The 16215-nt window shown below is 54.4% G+C and overlaps 1 protein-coding gene across 10 annotated transcripts in view; it reads left to right on the top strand.

Moving 5' to 3' along the window:
* ITFG2 (integrin alpha FG-GAP repeat containing 2) overlaps nt 1–16215 on the top strand; it is a 68295-nt gene that overhangs the window by 24774 nt on the left and 27306 nt on the right. For 7 of the 10 annotated variants that reach the window (XM_078859271.1, XM_078859262.1, XM_078859268.1 and 4 more), the window contains 2 exons: nt 1682–1855; nt 14926–15760. In XM_078859271.1, coding sequence (XP_078715397.1) covers nt 1682–1855; nt 14926–15062 — 311 coding nt within the window. In that variant the 3' untranslated portion in view covers nt 15063–15760. Of the gene's footprint in view, nt 1–1681; nt 1856–14925; nt 15761–16215 lie in introns of those variants that run through there. The other 3 variants (XM_078859264.1, XM_078859265.1, XM_078859263.1) reach the window with 2 other exon arrangements.

Genomic DNA, 16215 nt, shown 5'->3' with positions numbered 1-16215 from the left:
GCATGGCGATTGCTGGTGGTACAGGGATAGCGGTGGGAGTACAGGGGTAGTACATGGGTGGTGATGATGGTACGGACAGGGCAGGCATGGTGCAAGGGTGGTGATTATTATTATTGTTTACCCGGAAAGCCTCACTGAGGCTCAAGACTTTATTTTCTTGCCAAGTTTTCGGAGTTGGAGGCGATGTTGCCGCTATGTGTAATCCCAGTTTCGTTAATTTCCCGGTTAATTTGTCATCATCGGTATGTTTTTGGCCACTACCGGTTACATTGTGGGGTTATTTTGTTGTGATGGTGGCACAGGAGTAGTTGTTGCAGTGCAAGGTTAGAGGTGGCGGGACACACGTGGTGCTGATACAGGGGAGGTGGCAGTACACAGGTGGTGGCGGTGGTTGTACATTGGTGGTGGTACATGGGCAGTGGGGTTGGTACACTGGTGGTGGTGGTATTTACACAGTGATGGTATAGTTGTGGTGGTTGTTTCACTAGTGTGGCCGTGGTGGTGCAAAGGCAGTAGCTCAACTCGGGCTTGTGCATGGGTTAATGTCGCACAGTTGCCTTCCAGATCCGCACGCATGCCTGTGCTAGTAATTGATGTCAGGCGGATGAAGCCCCTTGGGGTTGTGGCAGCTTTTCACAACAACAGCCGTGCTTCACCACGGCAAAGTCATCTCGCTGCACTCGTGGCAGGCATTGCGGTGCACGCGTAACATCTACGAAACATCCCCTCTCGTCACCGTGAATATTCTCTCGCCGCATTTTCGCAGCCCGTTGCACACGTACGAATGGCTTCGACGTGTCCGCAGTATGCAACGCACGCAGGCATTATGCACGTTTTTATTACAGAGCCCGTTTTGTGTGTTTTGAAAATGCGACCTCCGGAAATAAATCCGAGCGTTTTGGCAGTTAATATGGAAGTTGCGCGGTTACATGAATAGTCCTGTCGATTGTTAATCTACATTATTGTAGACCTGTAACAGTAATTGTTTTCCCTAATAGCCTATATATTTCCACACTTGCTCACCCGCTCGCCTATTACGTAGCCACTCAACCGATGATTTAAGGCCTAATGCCTGCCCTTAACGCCGCGGAGCGCCGCCCTGGTAAGTGCGGCCCCAGTGTCGCCGTCCGGCCACTCGGCGCCGTGCCTTGCGAGGGACAGGTGCGTCGCGTTTGATAGGGGAGGGGGAGTAACCGAGCGTGAATGCGACGGCGCTGATTGCACATCGAGCAGCACGGCCACGTCGCCACGAAGTGATGGGTTTTATTTGGTTAAATAGAGCTTAGCTTTCGGTGTTCAGGTATTCACGCAGATCGCGGTGACAAAACAATGACAACAAATCGGCGACCTGTGGCGTTCTATTCACGTTGTGCACCCGGTACGAATGCGGCTATTTATATTTATTCTGGTTGCCTCCTTCGTCTCCGGCAATTGGAAAACGCTGCCAGTCCTTTTCAGTGCCATAATATCTAAGAGATGGCAACGGCTTGGGGATGCCTTCATCCGGGAGTGGATAGATCCTGGCCGTTGATGATGATGATGCTTAAATTGCATTTAGTCTTAATGGAACGAACTGTCCAAACGAGACAAACGAGAATCAATACGATTGAGGTGGTGGTGACGGCTTCATCCATCAGCGGACAGTCCATGGATCATGTGACACGCGTGTGCTGTGACGCAGGCATGTACGCGTGCAAGGGCGGGCAGAACAGCCCGTGTCTCGTGTACGCCACCTTCAACCACCACATCTACGTCTACTGGAACGTGGGCCTGCAGAGGATGGAGTCCTCGGACCTGCTCACCACGCTGCGCTCTCGTCCCGCCTTCGGCGAGCAACTCGCACGCCTGTGCCTCGGTCAGTCCCCCCCCCCCTCCGCCACCGCCCCCGCCCCCCCCACCCCCCGCACCTCCCCGCCCCCGCCCCCCCAAGCCATGGTACGCGAGCATTGCACGTGCAGCATGCGGTGCGCACCAAGACTATTTCACTCTTGACAATTTGTTTTTATTTTAGCAGGCCACGCCTACTGAGCTATGCAGCTCCCTTTCAGACGTGACCTGGCCACAAATGATAGCTCAACGAAGTGGCTTATCATGTGGAGAACATACAAACTCCAAATATGCAGGCGTCAGGGTCAGGATGGAACCCACGACCTCCTGTATACCAGACGGGGTAGTTAACATCTTTCCACGTCGCATATTCGGCACATTTCAGGGGTACCTGGGCCTCCCCTCCACCAGGTTCACCTCCCCGCTCCTCCGATCACCTGGACCAGCCGGCCGGCCTCTCTGACCCTGCCCCTTTAGAACATGACTGACTGCACTACCTCTCCCCAAGGACACATACAAAGACAAAGATCCACCGTGGGGCCGACATAGCCAGATGGGAGGAAATGCTGTTGGCGAACACCTAGGAAGGGTGGCGCGGTGTGCAGGAGTGGGGCGGTGTGGTCAACACCATGCCCTGCTGCCTTTGTCTCCCCATTGCTGATGTTTACACACCGCACCAAATACACATTTGAGGCTAATTTGACCTAAAGGAGGCCCAGAATTGGTTCAGATATTCACCGGTGATGGTGGCTGTCAGCGAGAATAGAGCTTGGGTCACTGGGTTCTTGGCCCAGTCCACTTACCACTGCACCACCGCTCCCCACACTCTCATGCACACCCCATGGTAGTACTGCATGCTTGCACACGCCATGGTAGAAGTGTGTGCGTGCATGCTTGCACACGCCATGGTTGTGGTGTGTGCGTGCGTGCACACGCCATTGTAGTGGTGTGTGCGTGCATGCTTGCACACGCCATGGTATAAGTGTCTGCGTGTATGCGAGCACACGCACGGACGCACAGAGTGGGTTGCGCCTGTCGGCTTCTGGAGTATTCATGACGCACGCTTTTATTTTTGTGACATTGTCCTGGGGGGGATAAGAGCCAGAAGAGTGCGTGTTTGTGTGTATCTGTGTATGTCTGTGTATGTGTAGGGCTGTTACGGGAGGGCTGTAAGTGCATACGATCCAATGGGTAACAAACACAGTGGGCGGAGTTACGGGAGTACACGGGGGGGGTGCCCGCAGCGACGTCCGCATCAGGCAGCCTGGGGGGTTGTGATCCTGATGGGGGGTATAAAGGGGGAGGACAAAGAGAGCTCGGGGCTCAGTCTGGGAACGAAGGAGGAAGAGTGAAGATCCTCTAGCTAGAGCCCTGGACTCCCCTCGACGCCGCCCTTGTCAGGGCTGCAGAGGAGCGAGCCAGAGGCGTGGTTCCGTGAACCAGGGTTAGACCCTGGGACTCCGGAGACCGTAGCCCGACTCACCAGTGTCGGGCCAGTTAGCCTCCCCTAGCTCGTTAGAGGAGGACTTGGGGATAGGTGAGATTAGCTAGGGGGTATCCCCAGTTATCCGGGTGAGGGGGCCGCTACCCCCTCTAGTGTTGTCCTGTACCGATAAGCTGAAATAAATATACGTGTGCCTCAACCTGGTTGTCCAGCGTCTTCACCGGTACTTCATCTGGTGTCAGAAGTACTACGGACATGGAAACACGTCAGACAGCTCGAGCCAGAGTACCGGAGGAGGACACTGCTGAAGTCGTTGAGCCCGAGGCGGCTCACCAAGACATGGCGCAGCCGGGGGCCGACGCGTTCCTACCGGGGCATCGGCATGAAGAGGGGCCGCAGCCAGACGCGCTACGGCTGGCTCACGAGAGACTGGCGGAGCTACTGTACGCCGCTGCCGCCACGCTGGAAAACATCACGCGGCTGGGGGCTGGTGGCCCACCACGGGGCGAGGGGAGTCGTCAACCTGAGCGCCTTCCCGCCATTTCTGAAAACTCAAACTTTGAATTTCCCGCCATCGTCACGGCAGCTGCGGAGGGCGTGGCCGGGCTCAACCTTGGGTCCGACACCGCTCTCGCTGGGACAGCTGCGTCATCTCCAGCGGAGGGAGCGTCATCACATCCGCGACAGGCGATTCCATCTGCCATTCGCGCCGACGCACAGCCGAGTCCCGGGGATAGCAGCCTACAGACGTCCAAGGCGAACGCTGCGCTACAACAACGGCTGCCTCCGCTGAAAGAATTTGTTGGTGCAGAGGGCGACTGGGGCGGCTTCCAGCGACGCTTCATCGCCCACCAAGAAATGGCAAGGTGGTCCGACGATGAAGCCCTCTGCGCGCTGCCGGCGCTCCTCGACGCAGACGCGCTCGCCGCCCTCACATCGGCGCCGAAAGAGAAGCGGTCTACTCTGCCGAAGGCACTACAGCTGCTGGCCGGGGTCTATGGACCTTCAGCGGAATGCAGAGAGCGGTTCTACGAGCGCAAGCGGGGTGAGAAGGAGTCGCCCCTGGCATACAGGACGAGCCTCCTAGCGCTGGCTAAGACGGCTTTTCCCCGTATGGACGACGATGGCGTGGACGCGATGGTCACGGAGAAAATACTCCTCCTGGCAGACGACCTGGACATCGCTGTCGTCGCACAGGAGGACGCCGAGATGACCTCTCTTCAGGCGGCGCGCCTCCTTCACGCCAACCTTCTGTCCCTGCGGCGGAAAGCCAGCAGGGCATCGGCAGGGCGTGCGGTGGCTGCAGCCACCCTTCCGACGGAGGAGCTCTTCGCCGTCGACCATCGACGGCAACAGGCGCAAGAAGTACGGTCGGCCCGGGACGGGTCAAGCCGTTTCAACCGCCCGTCGTCTCCACCGGGGCTCCCGCGGTGTTTCAACTGCGGCGTCCGGGGCCACGTCGCCTCGGGGTGCCGCTCTCCTCGACAGCGCGGGACGACGGCTCGACGGGACGCCGGGCCTCCTCCTCCCAAGCTCCAGCAACATGACCCGGCGAGTCGCGGCACCACACATGTTTGGCCAAAGCACCTACCCGTTGCACGCTCTCGCACCACAACAAACGGGGGGCCGATGTCGCGTTGCGAGGGGCCAACGCGGATCACTGCGGGGACTCAAATCGAGCCCAAACAGTGGTCCGTGTTGGCCCATCGCGTGGTAGCCGCGTCGTCAGGGTCGTCGGCCGTAGTCGGACACATTGACGGGGTAGAAGTACGCATCTTGGTCGATACGGGGGCATCGGCGACAATCATTTCGGAATTAATTTACAATATTCTGCCCGTACAAAGCCGGCCTTTACTGCCGGTTAACGTCCCATTCTATGCCGCTAACGGGGGCTCTCTCGGCATCATGGGACAGATTCGAGCGCAAATTTCTATTGGGGACATCAAATTGTCGGGGCCGATTTTCGTTTCCTCCTCGCTGGCGGTTCCGTGCCTGCTGGGGACGGATTTCTTAGGTAAAATGCCCATTCGTATTTTGATCGACCAAGGATGCATTGAGCTTCCATCGGGGCGGCGCATGGCGTTCCTGCCATCCCCTGCGGCGGCTCGGTCGGCGTTCGCGACGGTACCGGCGTTCGTCGTTGAAACTGTTCGTGTGCCGCCGGGAGCTCAAATGCTAGTGCCTCTGAAACTTCGTAAGCCCTTCGCTAAGGGCATAGGGGATCAGGGTGTTTTGCTGGGACCGTCTAGGGCCGGGGTTAATGGGCCTCATTTGATTCCGGCCCAGACCGTCGTAAGAGGGGACGGGGACCCTTTCATCGCGGTCCTAAATGTGGGATCGCAGACGGTGGTGGTTCCTCAAGGGACGGTGCTCGCTCACGCGACGCCAATGCCCTGCGAGGAACCTGTCGCGAACCACGTTGGCACTGCTTCCCGGATGCTCCCACATTCGGACAGCGATGAAGGGTGGATCGACGCGCTTTGTGCGGGATCGACGGACCTGACAAATTCAGAGCGCCAACAGCTTAGAACGCTACTGAGGGAATTTTCCGACGTTTTCAGTCGTGATAAATATGATTTGGGTTGCACTCACCTGCTGCGTCACCATATTGACACGGGTGACAGCGCGCCAATTCGCCAAAATCCGTTTCGGTTAAGTCCCGCCGAAAAGGACCATGTCAAATCGGCTGTTGATGACATGTTAGCCGCCGACATCATTTCTCCCTCCACCAGCCCGTGGGGAGCGCCGATCGTCCTGGTTAAAAAGCAGGACGGCTCGTTGCGGTTTTGCGTGGATTTTCGGCGCCTTAATAAAATTTCGGTTGCCGACGCATACCCGCTCCCACGGATGGACGAATCGCTGGACGCTTTGGCGGGAGCGCGATTCTTCTCCACACTAGATTTACTTTCGGGATTCTGGCAGCTTCCTCTGGACGATGATTCTAAGCCTAAAACTGCTTTCCGTACACCGCACGGCCTGTTCCAATTCAACCGGTTGCCGATGGGCTTACACTCAGCGCCGGCAACTTTCCAGCGATTGATGGAATTGGTTTTGGCTGGATTGCAATGGGAATCGTGCCTGATTTATTTGGATGACGTTATTGTCTTTGGTAAAACTTTTGATGAACATCTCCAGAGGTTGCGGGCGGTTTTCCTAAAGATGCGGGCTGCTAATTTGAAATTTAAGCCCCAAAAATGCCATTTGTTACGCGAGTCGGTGCGTTATTTGGGGCACATCGTAGGGCGCTCGGGTATTGCTACCGATCCCGCCAAAACGCAGTGTGTCAGCTCCTGGCCGACTCCCACCTCGGTGGGAGAGGTCAGGAGTTTTATTGGCTTCGCATCATATTACCGACGCTTCGTCGCTAATTTTGCAACAATTGCCAAACCCCTACACGCGTTAACATCTAAAGGGGTTCGGTTCCACTGGGGTCAGGATGAGGAAGCTGCTTTCTGCTCCCTTCGGGACGCGCTGGTGAAGGCTCCTCCCTTGATTTACCCAGATTTTTCGAGGCCGTTTTTGCTCGATACCGACGCGAGCAACACGGGTATTGGAGGCGTGCTTTCCCAGGTGGTTGACGGCGTGGAACGGGTGGTCGCGTACGGCAGTCGGGTGTTGTCTCCAACGGAGCAAAGATATTGTGTCACCCGTAGGGAACTGTTGGCAATTGTCTATTTCATCCAACAGTATCGCCCATATCTGTACGGTCGGCATTTCACCGTCCGCACAGATCATGCGGCACTGCAGTACGCCCTGAAGGTTCAACAGCCATCGGGACAATTGTCCCGATGGCTGGAGGTCCTCCAGGATTTCAGTTTTGAAACCACTTATCGTAAGGGCGTTCGCCACACCAACGCTGACGCTCTGTCACGGATGCCAACCGCCTCCGAATGCGCATGTCTCCTGGGGTCGGGGCGTTGCAAGCCAGTGGGGGACGTGATGGTTCCGGTCCTGGCGGCGGCCGCCGACGATGAAACGGTAGTCCCCATTGATATCGCCGAACAGGGGAGAGATTCCCTGCTTGGATTGCCCGTTGATGAATGGGGGCGCCTCCAGTTGGAGGATGCCTCCCTCCTCGCGTTGCGTCGTCGCGCCGGGGAGAGGGGGCGTGTGACGGGTCATGCCGACGCATGGGAAACCCATGCGGGCTTGCTTATGCATTGGGACGGGAAATCCCAGCGTCACCGGCTGGTGGTCCCTTCTGGCCTACGAGGTAAGGTGGTGTGGGCTGCTCATGAGCGCCTCCTCCACCTAGGTACCCAGAAAACACTCGCCTTGCTTCAGCTGAATTTTTTTTGGCCGGGTATGACAAGGGATGTTGCTGATCTGTTGGCGGCATGCCCTCAGTGTGCGCAGCGCAAACCACCGGCACGGGAGTCGAACCCGCCCTTACAATCCATCCAGGTCTCCAGAATAAATGAACTGGTCGCACTGGATATTCTGGGGCCATTCCCCGCCACCTCCAGGGGAAATAAATATTTGCTTACTGGGGTCGAATATTTTACGCGCTGGCCTATGGCCTGGCCCCTGGCGAATCAGTCGGCAGCAGCCATCGTCGACGCCTTTGTCCAAGGTTATGTCATGGACAAAGGTGCCCCGGAGCGGTTGTTGACCGACCAGGGTAGAAATTTTTCGGGGAAACTCCTAAAACAAGTCTGTGATCTCCTGGGAACGAAAAAAATTCGAACCTCCCCCTATCACCCGCAAACGGACGGGATGGTCGAGCGTCTGCATCGCACCATCACGTCTATGTTGTCGCAGCAAGTTTCGGACTCACAGGCTGATTGGGACTTACAAATTCAAGGGGTTCTAGCGGCATACAGATTGGCTCCCCATGCTGCGACGGGGTTTTCACCTTTCTTTCTTATGTATGGCCGCGAACCCGACCCACCTGTTCGGGCACAGTTGCAGATCCACGTGCCGCTGGGCAAATCTAAATTGGACGATCACGTTAAATTTAACCTTGACAAACTGACTGAGGCGCGGGATGCGGCGAGGCTAAATTCTGACAGGCGTCAGAAGGCGAACGAGCGCCTCAGACTGGCTCGCGCGCACGTGCTGCAGTGGAAGCCGGGGGACAGGGCATGGCTGCACTGTCCCCAGGTACCACTCGCGACCTCCTCTAAACTCGTACGCCCGTGGCGGGGCCCCGTCGAGGTTATTGAGGTTTTGAGGCCTCAGTGCGTTCGAATCCAATGGGGGAGGCGCCGGTGGTTTGTACACCCCTCTAGGCTGAAGCCGTTTGTTGCGGTGCGGGGGCCCACGCCACGCACGCGAGGCCAAGCATGTGGGGGGTCGACCGACTCGGAGGGTCCGTCGCTGCTCTCGCCTGATGTGTTGCCGGCTGTCCCACCCACAGGTGTACCGGGAATGACGGGCTCACGCCCTGGAACCCCCACGGGTGATGCCGACAGTCGCGCGACTTCAATCGCGACCTCACCTCGAATGGGACAGCCGCCACCGGATGGTCCGCCGTCCGGGGTTGCCCCGTGTGACGGGCCTGCGGCAAGGACGCGCGCTAAAATGCGCAGACTCTTATAATATACAGCAGGAAGAAAAAGAAAAAAAAACTTTTCTTATTTATTTTCCTTCACGTGTCATGGTTACTGTATGCTGCGTCGGTGGTGTGCTCCTTGCACACTGAGTGTGTTGTGTTGTGTGGGCGCGGTGTGTGTGTTGTGGGTGCGTTGTGTGTCGTGGGTGTGCTGTGTGTGATGGGGGAGTTCCTGGCTAGTTGTACATACGTGCTTACGGATTTCGTATTTATGCAGGGGGGGGGGTGCGTCGGACATTCCCTTCGGGGGTATGGTTGTTGTTCTTGTTGTTGTTCTGCTATTAGCATTTTGTTGAAAAAATGAGGCACACACGGGGTCGAGGGGTAATTGTTCCTTTATTTGGAATTGTTGCAGCCGGGACGGCTGCGAGCTGTAATGGGGGGGGTGATGTAGGGCTGTTACGGGAGGGCTGTAAGTGCATACGATCCAATGGGTAACAAACACAGTGGGCGGAGTTACGGGAGTACACGGGGGGGGTGCCCGCAGCGACGTCCGCATCAGGCAGCCTGGGGGGTTGTGATCCTGATGGGGGGTATAAAGGGGGAGGACAAAGAGAGCTCGGGGCTCAGTCTGGGAACGAAGGAGGAAGAGTGAAGATCCTCTAGCTAGAGCCCTGGACTCCCCTCGACGCCGCCCTTGTCAGGGCTGCAGAGGAGCGAGCCAGAGGCGTGGTTCCGTGAACCAGGGTTAGACCCTGGGACTCCGGAGACCGTAGCCCGACTCACCAGTGTCGGGCCAGTTAGCCTCCCCTAGCTCGTTAGAGGAGGACTTGGGGATAGGTGAGATTAGCTAGGGGGTATCCCCAGTTATCCGGGTGAGGGGGCCGCTACCCCCTCTAGTGTTGTCCTGTACCGATAAGCTGAAATAAATATACGTGTGCCTCAACCTGGTTGTCCAGCGTCTTCACCGGTACTTCATATGTATGGGGGAGCGGTAGTGTAGCGGTTAGCGCGCTGCGCTATGAGACCTGCAACCCGAGTTCAATTCCCCTTCACGGCCAACACCAGTGACGATTATCTGAACCGGTCCTAGGCCTCCCCTAGGTCGACTCAGCCTCAAATCTGTACCTTTGTGAGGTGTGTTAACATCTCCACTACCAAGGCGGCCGGGCGTGGTGTTGGCCACCCCACCCCCTCGTGTGCCGTGCCGGCCTTCGTAGGTGCTCGCTAACAGCCCCCTTGCCCCAACAGTCTGTTCTGACTATACGGGGGTCTTTGTCTTGTGTATGTATGTGCTTGCACACAGAACTTGCCCCAAATGTCTGTTAAAGGTATATGGGGTATCTTTGTCTCCGTTCGTATAATCCGCTGCAGTTTGGATTGACGCAGTGCATGAAACGCAACCACCTATCAAGATATGCTGTACATAGACAGTGGTGGCACATTGTCATAAAGAAATAACAACAACCTCATGGGCAGATAAACAGATACATTCGAGAACGGATTTAGGGAGGGCGGCAGGGTGACGCAGTGGGAGCACTCGGCAAGAAGGCCCCAGGTTCGATTCCCAACTCGGGTGCCTTTCTGTGCGGAGTTTGCATACCTGTCAACCCCTTATCAGTGCCCTACCTTATTACAGACCAATTCAGATCTTATTGGTCACCCCGTGCGCTTATAAATGTCAACGTGCATCCTAAACAGTCCCATCAGAAGGGAGAAACTCAAACAAATAGACAAACATTTTTTATTTTGCCCGTATTGAAACGGCTGTACGCCGTGTGGACCTGAAAACTCAATTTTCCTGTACAATAATGCGGGTAAACCGTATGGGTTGACAGGTACGAGTTTGTATGTTTTCTCTCCCCCATTCCGCAATGGTTCCCTCCGAATTTAACGTAACCGATATCGTGCCAAACATCCCAATTTCCCACAAATTGCTAATTGACATGGAGCAACATCGGTCCCTGCTGCAAACATTTTGGCAAGATCCTTCTGCCCGAAAATAGTCTAAGACTCGATGAAGCTTTCATGGGTAAACAAGCAAAGCAACAACAACAACAACGATAAGAGGCATGGCAGTAGGCGTGGATCATGACTGGCCAGCAGGCGGTCGGTCGAGGCGCGCTTGCGAATGTTATTAATTAGTTAACCCTTTCGCGTTCCGAGACGACTGAAAGTAGCGTGAATTTTATTTAGAGAGGCTTGGCGCCATCGTTTTTAAAGACGTACTCACCGCAGAGAACCGTAGTGACACGACAGAACTCTACGATAGTTGGCGGCAAACTGTTCCACACGCCCTCCCCGCGTGGCCTTGTGGGAGCCTCGGTGCCGACGATGACGTACACATACGTCATGGGAACGGGAAAGGGTTCATGACGGCGCCTCGCCAGGATGTAGCCCCTCGCCATTACAAGTTTGTCTTGTCAGTGTGACATCGCGCAGGTCGATGGTGACGAGTGGCACTTCTGTTCGAGAAGGAGAAATGGAGAACTGCGACTTGGCCTTGCGCCCCCGCCTGTGGTGCTGTGCGCACGGAAATTAGCGGAACGGCAGCAGCCTTTTGGAGCGGAAATGTCTTTCACCTGCTTCTTCTATCCGTAATTTTGGCGTGCGACATTCATTAGAGCACTCTTGACGCTGGGAATAATGAAATGTCATCAGTACCCTGGCTTGTGTGTGTGTGTGCGTGGGTAGTGGGTAGTGTAGTGGTTAGCGCCAACACCAGTGACGAATATCTGAACGGATCCTGTGCCTCCCCTAGGTCGACTCAGCCTCAAATGAGTACCTGGTGCGGTGTGTAAACATCGCCACTGGGGAGACAAAGGCGGTGGGGCGTGATGTTGGCCACCCACCCCCTCGTGTACTCTTCCAGCCTTCATTGGTGCTCGCTAGCAGCACTTGCCCCAACAGTCTGTTGAAGGCTATACTGGGGATCTTTGTCTTTGTTACGTCTTTGTATTTGGAGAGCGGTAATGTAGCGGTTAGGGCGCTGTACGACGAACCCGGCGACCCGATTTCGATTCCTGCTCACGGCCAACACCAGGGACGATTATCTCAACCGGTCCAACTCAGCCTTAAATGAGTGCCTGTTGCGGTGTGTTAAAATCTACATGGGTGAGACAAAGGTGGCCAGGCGTGATGCTGGCCACACAGCCCCCTCGTGCGCCATGCGGCCTTCGTAGGTGCTCGCTAACAGTCCTGGCCCAACAGCCTGTGTAGCCACATGGAGATGCTTTGTGTGCATGCTTGTATCTGCTTGTTGTACGGATCAGTATTGCAGCGGTTTACTCAACGCACTTCAGTGCTGGCGACCTTGGGTGCAATTCCCAGCAGGGCATTTACGTCGGTGGCAAATGGTTACCGTAAGCCTCGCCTGTAGATCAACTCGGCCTCGATTGAGTATGTGGTGAGTGTACGAACGTTACCGTTGGATCGACAAAGGAGGCCAGGCGTGGTGATGATGTGCACCCGGAGTCTTCGCGGGGTGGCCCATTGTTTTAATAATGACAAGACGATTTGTAACGCGCACAATTTGGCAACCCGGACGTGTGTCGCACTCTTTTAATGCCCTCGTTTTTTTATCGTTCACTCTTTTTGCACACCCGTCCGACCGATGTAGCCTGTGCGCTCGATAAAGCCCGCGCGTTCCAGCGATCCTGTCCCCTAGCGAGGAGCGCCATTATTTTATTCTTTGGCCAGAAAAAAAACGGCTGCACTTAGCGCAGCTGAATGAGCGGGAGAGAGAGAAACAGCAAAAAAATATAACTCTAAAGACGCCGCAGCGTTCCCCCGGTGTATTGTGAGTTATCTAAAAATGCAGCTGAATTTTTGTAAAAGAATGTTGTCACGCCAGAATATTGTGTGTGTGTATTATGTGCACTCGGCTAACCGGCTGTGAAATTTCACAATTTGCTCAGTCGTATGAACAGATGTAGTGTACAGAGTACATCGAAATTACAATTGTCTCTTGTGTCCTTTGGCACCATCTCTCACCACTCCAGACACCAAGAACTTCCTTTTCACTTCAACACTCTGCAAGCGGGCATTAATTCCATTCACAGTAAAGGATGGGCCATTGATGGCATGCAATCTCCACTCTCTCTCTTTCTCGTCGTCCAAAAAATCGCTGTTGTGCACTGTCTGGTCTTTCAGAAATATATATTTTTAATATATCTGCTGCTTTGCGACTCGCAGATGGCAGTGAGGCAGTTTTTCAGCTAGCTGTGAGTTCTCTTCAGTGATACAACAATAATCCATATTTCGATTGCATCTAAATGCAACTAAAATTATTTTTCCTCCTCTTCAGCTCAGGTCATTCCCTCTCAAAATCCAACCTGCTCTTTGGGAAATGGATTTTCTTTTGCTGATTTGTTTCGTGTATTGCTCATCCTATTTGCTACTCGAAGCGCTGAAGTTGGAAGCGGAATGATGGACAAACATACATCTTGCAATAAAGCAATAGGAATATCATGATGATTAAAATAATAATGATGATTTTATACCAATCTTAATTTGGGAGCTTTCGTGACTGCAGGAATTATTCTTTGGTTCTTTTCGGTTAAGTCACGTCTATACCACTTTGGAATGAAATCATCATAGATTCAAAATACCCAGGTTCCCGTTATCGCTGCTTCAAAAAACCCTCGGTCAAATAAGCATTTTCTAATTAATTGTCAGTTGCACAACGGACCATGGGAGTGGAACACATCTCAGATGATGTGGAGATGGAGCAATGAGATCAGCTCGAGCGTGGGGCCTGGGTGGACTGTTACATCACAGGATCGTGTGCGGTGGCGGGAATCCAGCAGTGGATTGACCATGGCTGATGATGATGATGACGCTGAGTATAACGATGACAACGATCGTGTGCCCAATTCAGACAGCCCGACTGCGGCAGTCGGTCTCTTCATCAGCATCTCGTTTTCGAAGCATCGAAAATCTGCAGGCGCACCGACACTGGCGGCCGCCGTGCGTCACCTGCCAGTGAACTTTGTGCATTATTGATGGCCAGGAAATGCGTTCCCAGATCCCACACTTGAAGGCAGAGCCGCACATGTGCACTCGCTCCTGCCTTTAATCTTCCCCCCTTTGCCCTTGTGCCGTACTGGAGAGCCGCGCCGCCGCCTAATTGGCTGTGCTGGCACTAGCAGCTGGGGGTGGGTAGGGGATGGGGGCGGGGCAGTTTTTGAGTTTGCATTTATTAGGGGTGCGGTGTGGGGTGGGGGTGGTGGGCTGGAGTTGCCCACGTGGGGTCGAGTGGCTCCCCTGAGCGCGTGCCCCGAGCGTGCTCACGTCCGCGCACCACGCGGCAACAAAGCCGCTCTTGGGCAGAGAGTTCTCCATTCAACGCAAATCGTAGGTGTGTGCGTGTGTATACCTACGTCCGTGTGTCTTGTATGTAGTTGAGTACCTGATGTGATGTGTAAACATCGCCACAAGGGAGGCAAAGGCGGCCCGGCGTGTGCTGGCCACTCACCCCCTCGTGTGCTGTTCTGGCCTTAGGTTCTCGCTTACGGCACTTGCCCCAACGATCTGTTCAGGTTATACGGGAGATCTTTGTCTTTGTGTCTTTGGAGTGGTTGTGAAGTGGTTTTCACGTCGTGCTAACATCGGTACCGAGTAATATCTGAACTTGTCCTGCGCTGTCCCTAGCTTGACTCTGCCTTAAATGAATATCTGGTACAGTGTGTAAATATGACCACTGGTTGAGACGAGGCACGGTGCTGACCGCACCACCACCTCATGCTCCATGCCGTCCTTAATAGGTGCTCGCTAACAGCACTTGCCCCGGCAGTCTGTGTAGGCTACTGTAGTATATGTCCCCAGGCAGCCACGGCATACGGAGGTCAGGAATTTATGTATTTCAAAAAAAAAATACCTACTTTATTTATACGTATTTATTTTTCCTATTTTGCACTCCTATCGTTGTCTGTATTGTTTGTTGTTGTAGCTGGCTGACCGGTCCCCATGAAGAGCTTCATATGCTCATTGGATTCCTCCTTCTCCTGTGGAAGTAAAGATTCTCATTGTGAAGCGCCGATGGAGGGGGAGAGCATTTGTAAAGCTTCCCCCGGCGCACCGTGAACACGTCTCCCTAGTGACGTGCAAATCCGAGCCGTGTGCCTCCGCACGTGTCCCGCCCGTCTGCCCGCCTGCACAGACCCCGAGGACACGGCGCGAGTGCGGGAGCTGGTGACGGAGCTGCTGTACGGACCCGCGCGAGCGCCTCCCCTCGGCGACAAGAGCGACGTGCCAGCCTCAGCGCCGTCATCGCAGCCGTCGGAGCAAGACGCGTAAAGCAACTCGCTCCCGTGTGAGCCCGCGTCCGTGTGAGCCCGCGTCAGTGTGTGCCTGCGTCCGTGTGTGCCCCGCGTCCGTGTGCACACGGCGACACGCAGACCCCCTGTGAGCAGAAGCCTGTACTAAAGTCCAGAAGCCTTCCTGACGGAGTGCAGTGCACTGGCCACCGGATTAACGACTGCCACTGTGGTTCGTCTTTCCCAGTTTCTGAGCACAGGCTGCTTGGGCCTATTTGCCCCCGGGGCTCCTGATTCATATTCCTGCCACCACCTGGTGAGATTGTGCTGGGAGATGCCACAGCGTGCTACACTGCAACCGGCATACTGAATTAAAAGTTGTAATAAGTTTACAGATTGTTTCCTTGTACGGGAGTCTGGGCAGTTTTAATGAATCTCGCTTGGTTGAATGCGGGATTTGGGGCGACGACGAGGAAATTAATGAACGGGCCGTGCAGAATATTGACATTGCACAGTTTGCTGTTTGCCAAGCGGTTACACATTTGGTGGGCAGCCACCACCATCCCCGTGGCTTGTTTGTTGCCATGGTCTTTGTTCAGGGCATTTTATTGATGAAGGATGGTTGGGGCTGTTTGGTTCCTTTGAGTCTGAATGTCAGATTTGTTTTGTACAGAATGTGTATGACAAATAACAAAAACTCGGGATGCATTCATCAATAAAGTAACCTTAAGAGGAAAAGTACATACTAGTCGACGTTTTGTGCAAAGCCCTCCTTGAGAGAGGCCAGAGAGGTTGAGTGGATGAGAGTTGGAAACAGGACGTCATACACCATCGCGCCTGATGAGATTTATACATTGTTGTTTGATTAACCGTTTTCCATAATCCACTTAGCGATGCGTTCCTGGGCTTAATTCTCACTTCAATAGGATTAGAATTATCAGGATTCACTGAGCGATGGTTTCCTGGCCTTAATTCTCACTTCAATAGGATCCATTTTCAATCGGATTGTGTTTGTTAAAGCAATGACAGTATCACTTTTTTTGACACTCCACCCCGCGTATCGTTCAGACAAGGCAAATGTCAGCGTGAAACTGTTTAGGCGACATTTATTTCCATATAACAGCGCGTTGTCATATTGTTTCCCCCGCGCTTGCTACACATCAAAAACACACATTTCCAATATGCGCCAAAAT

Source organism: Lampetra fluviatilis, chromosome 8 (assembly GCF_964198595.1).
Source record: "Lampetra fluviatilis chromosome 8, kcLamFluv1.1, whole genome shotgun sequence".
In the NCBI taxonomy this organism is placed as follows: domain Eukaryota; kingdom Metazoa; phylum Chordata; class Hyperoartia; order Petromyzontiformes; family Petromyzontidae; genus Lampetra; species Lampetra fluviatilis.
This window is presented reverse-complemented; position numbering and strand designations above follow the sequence as displayed.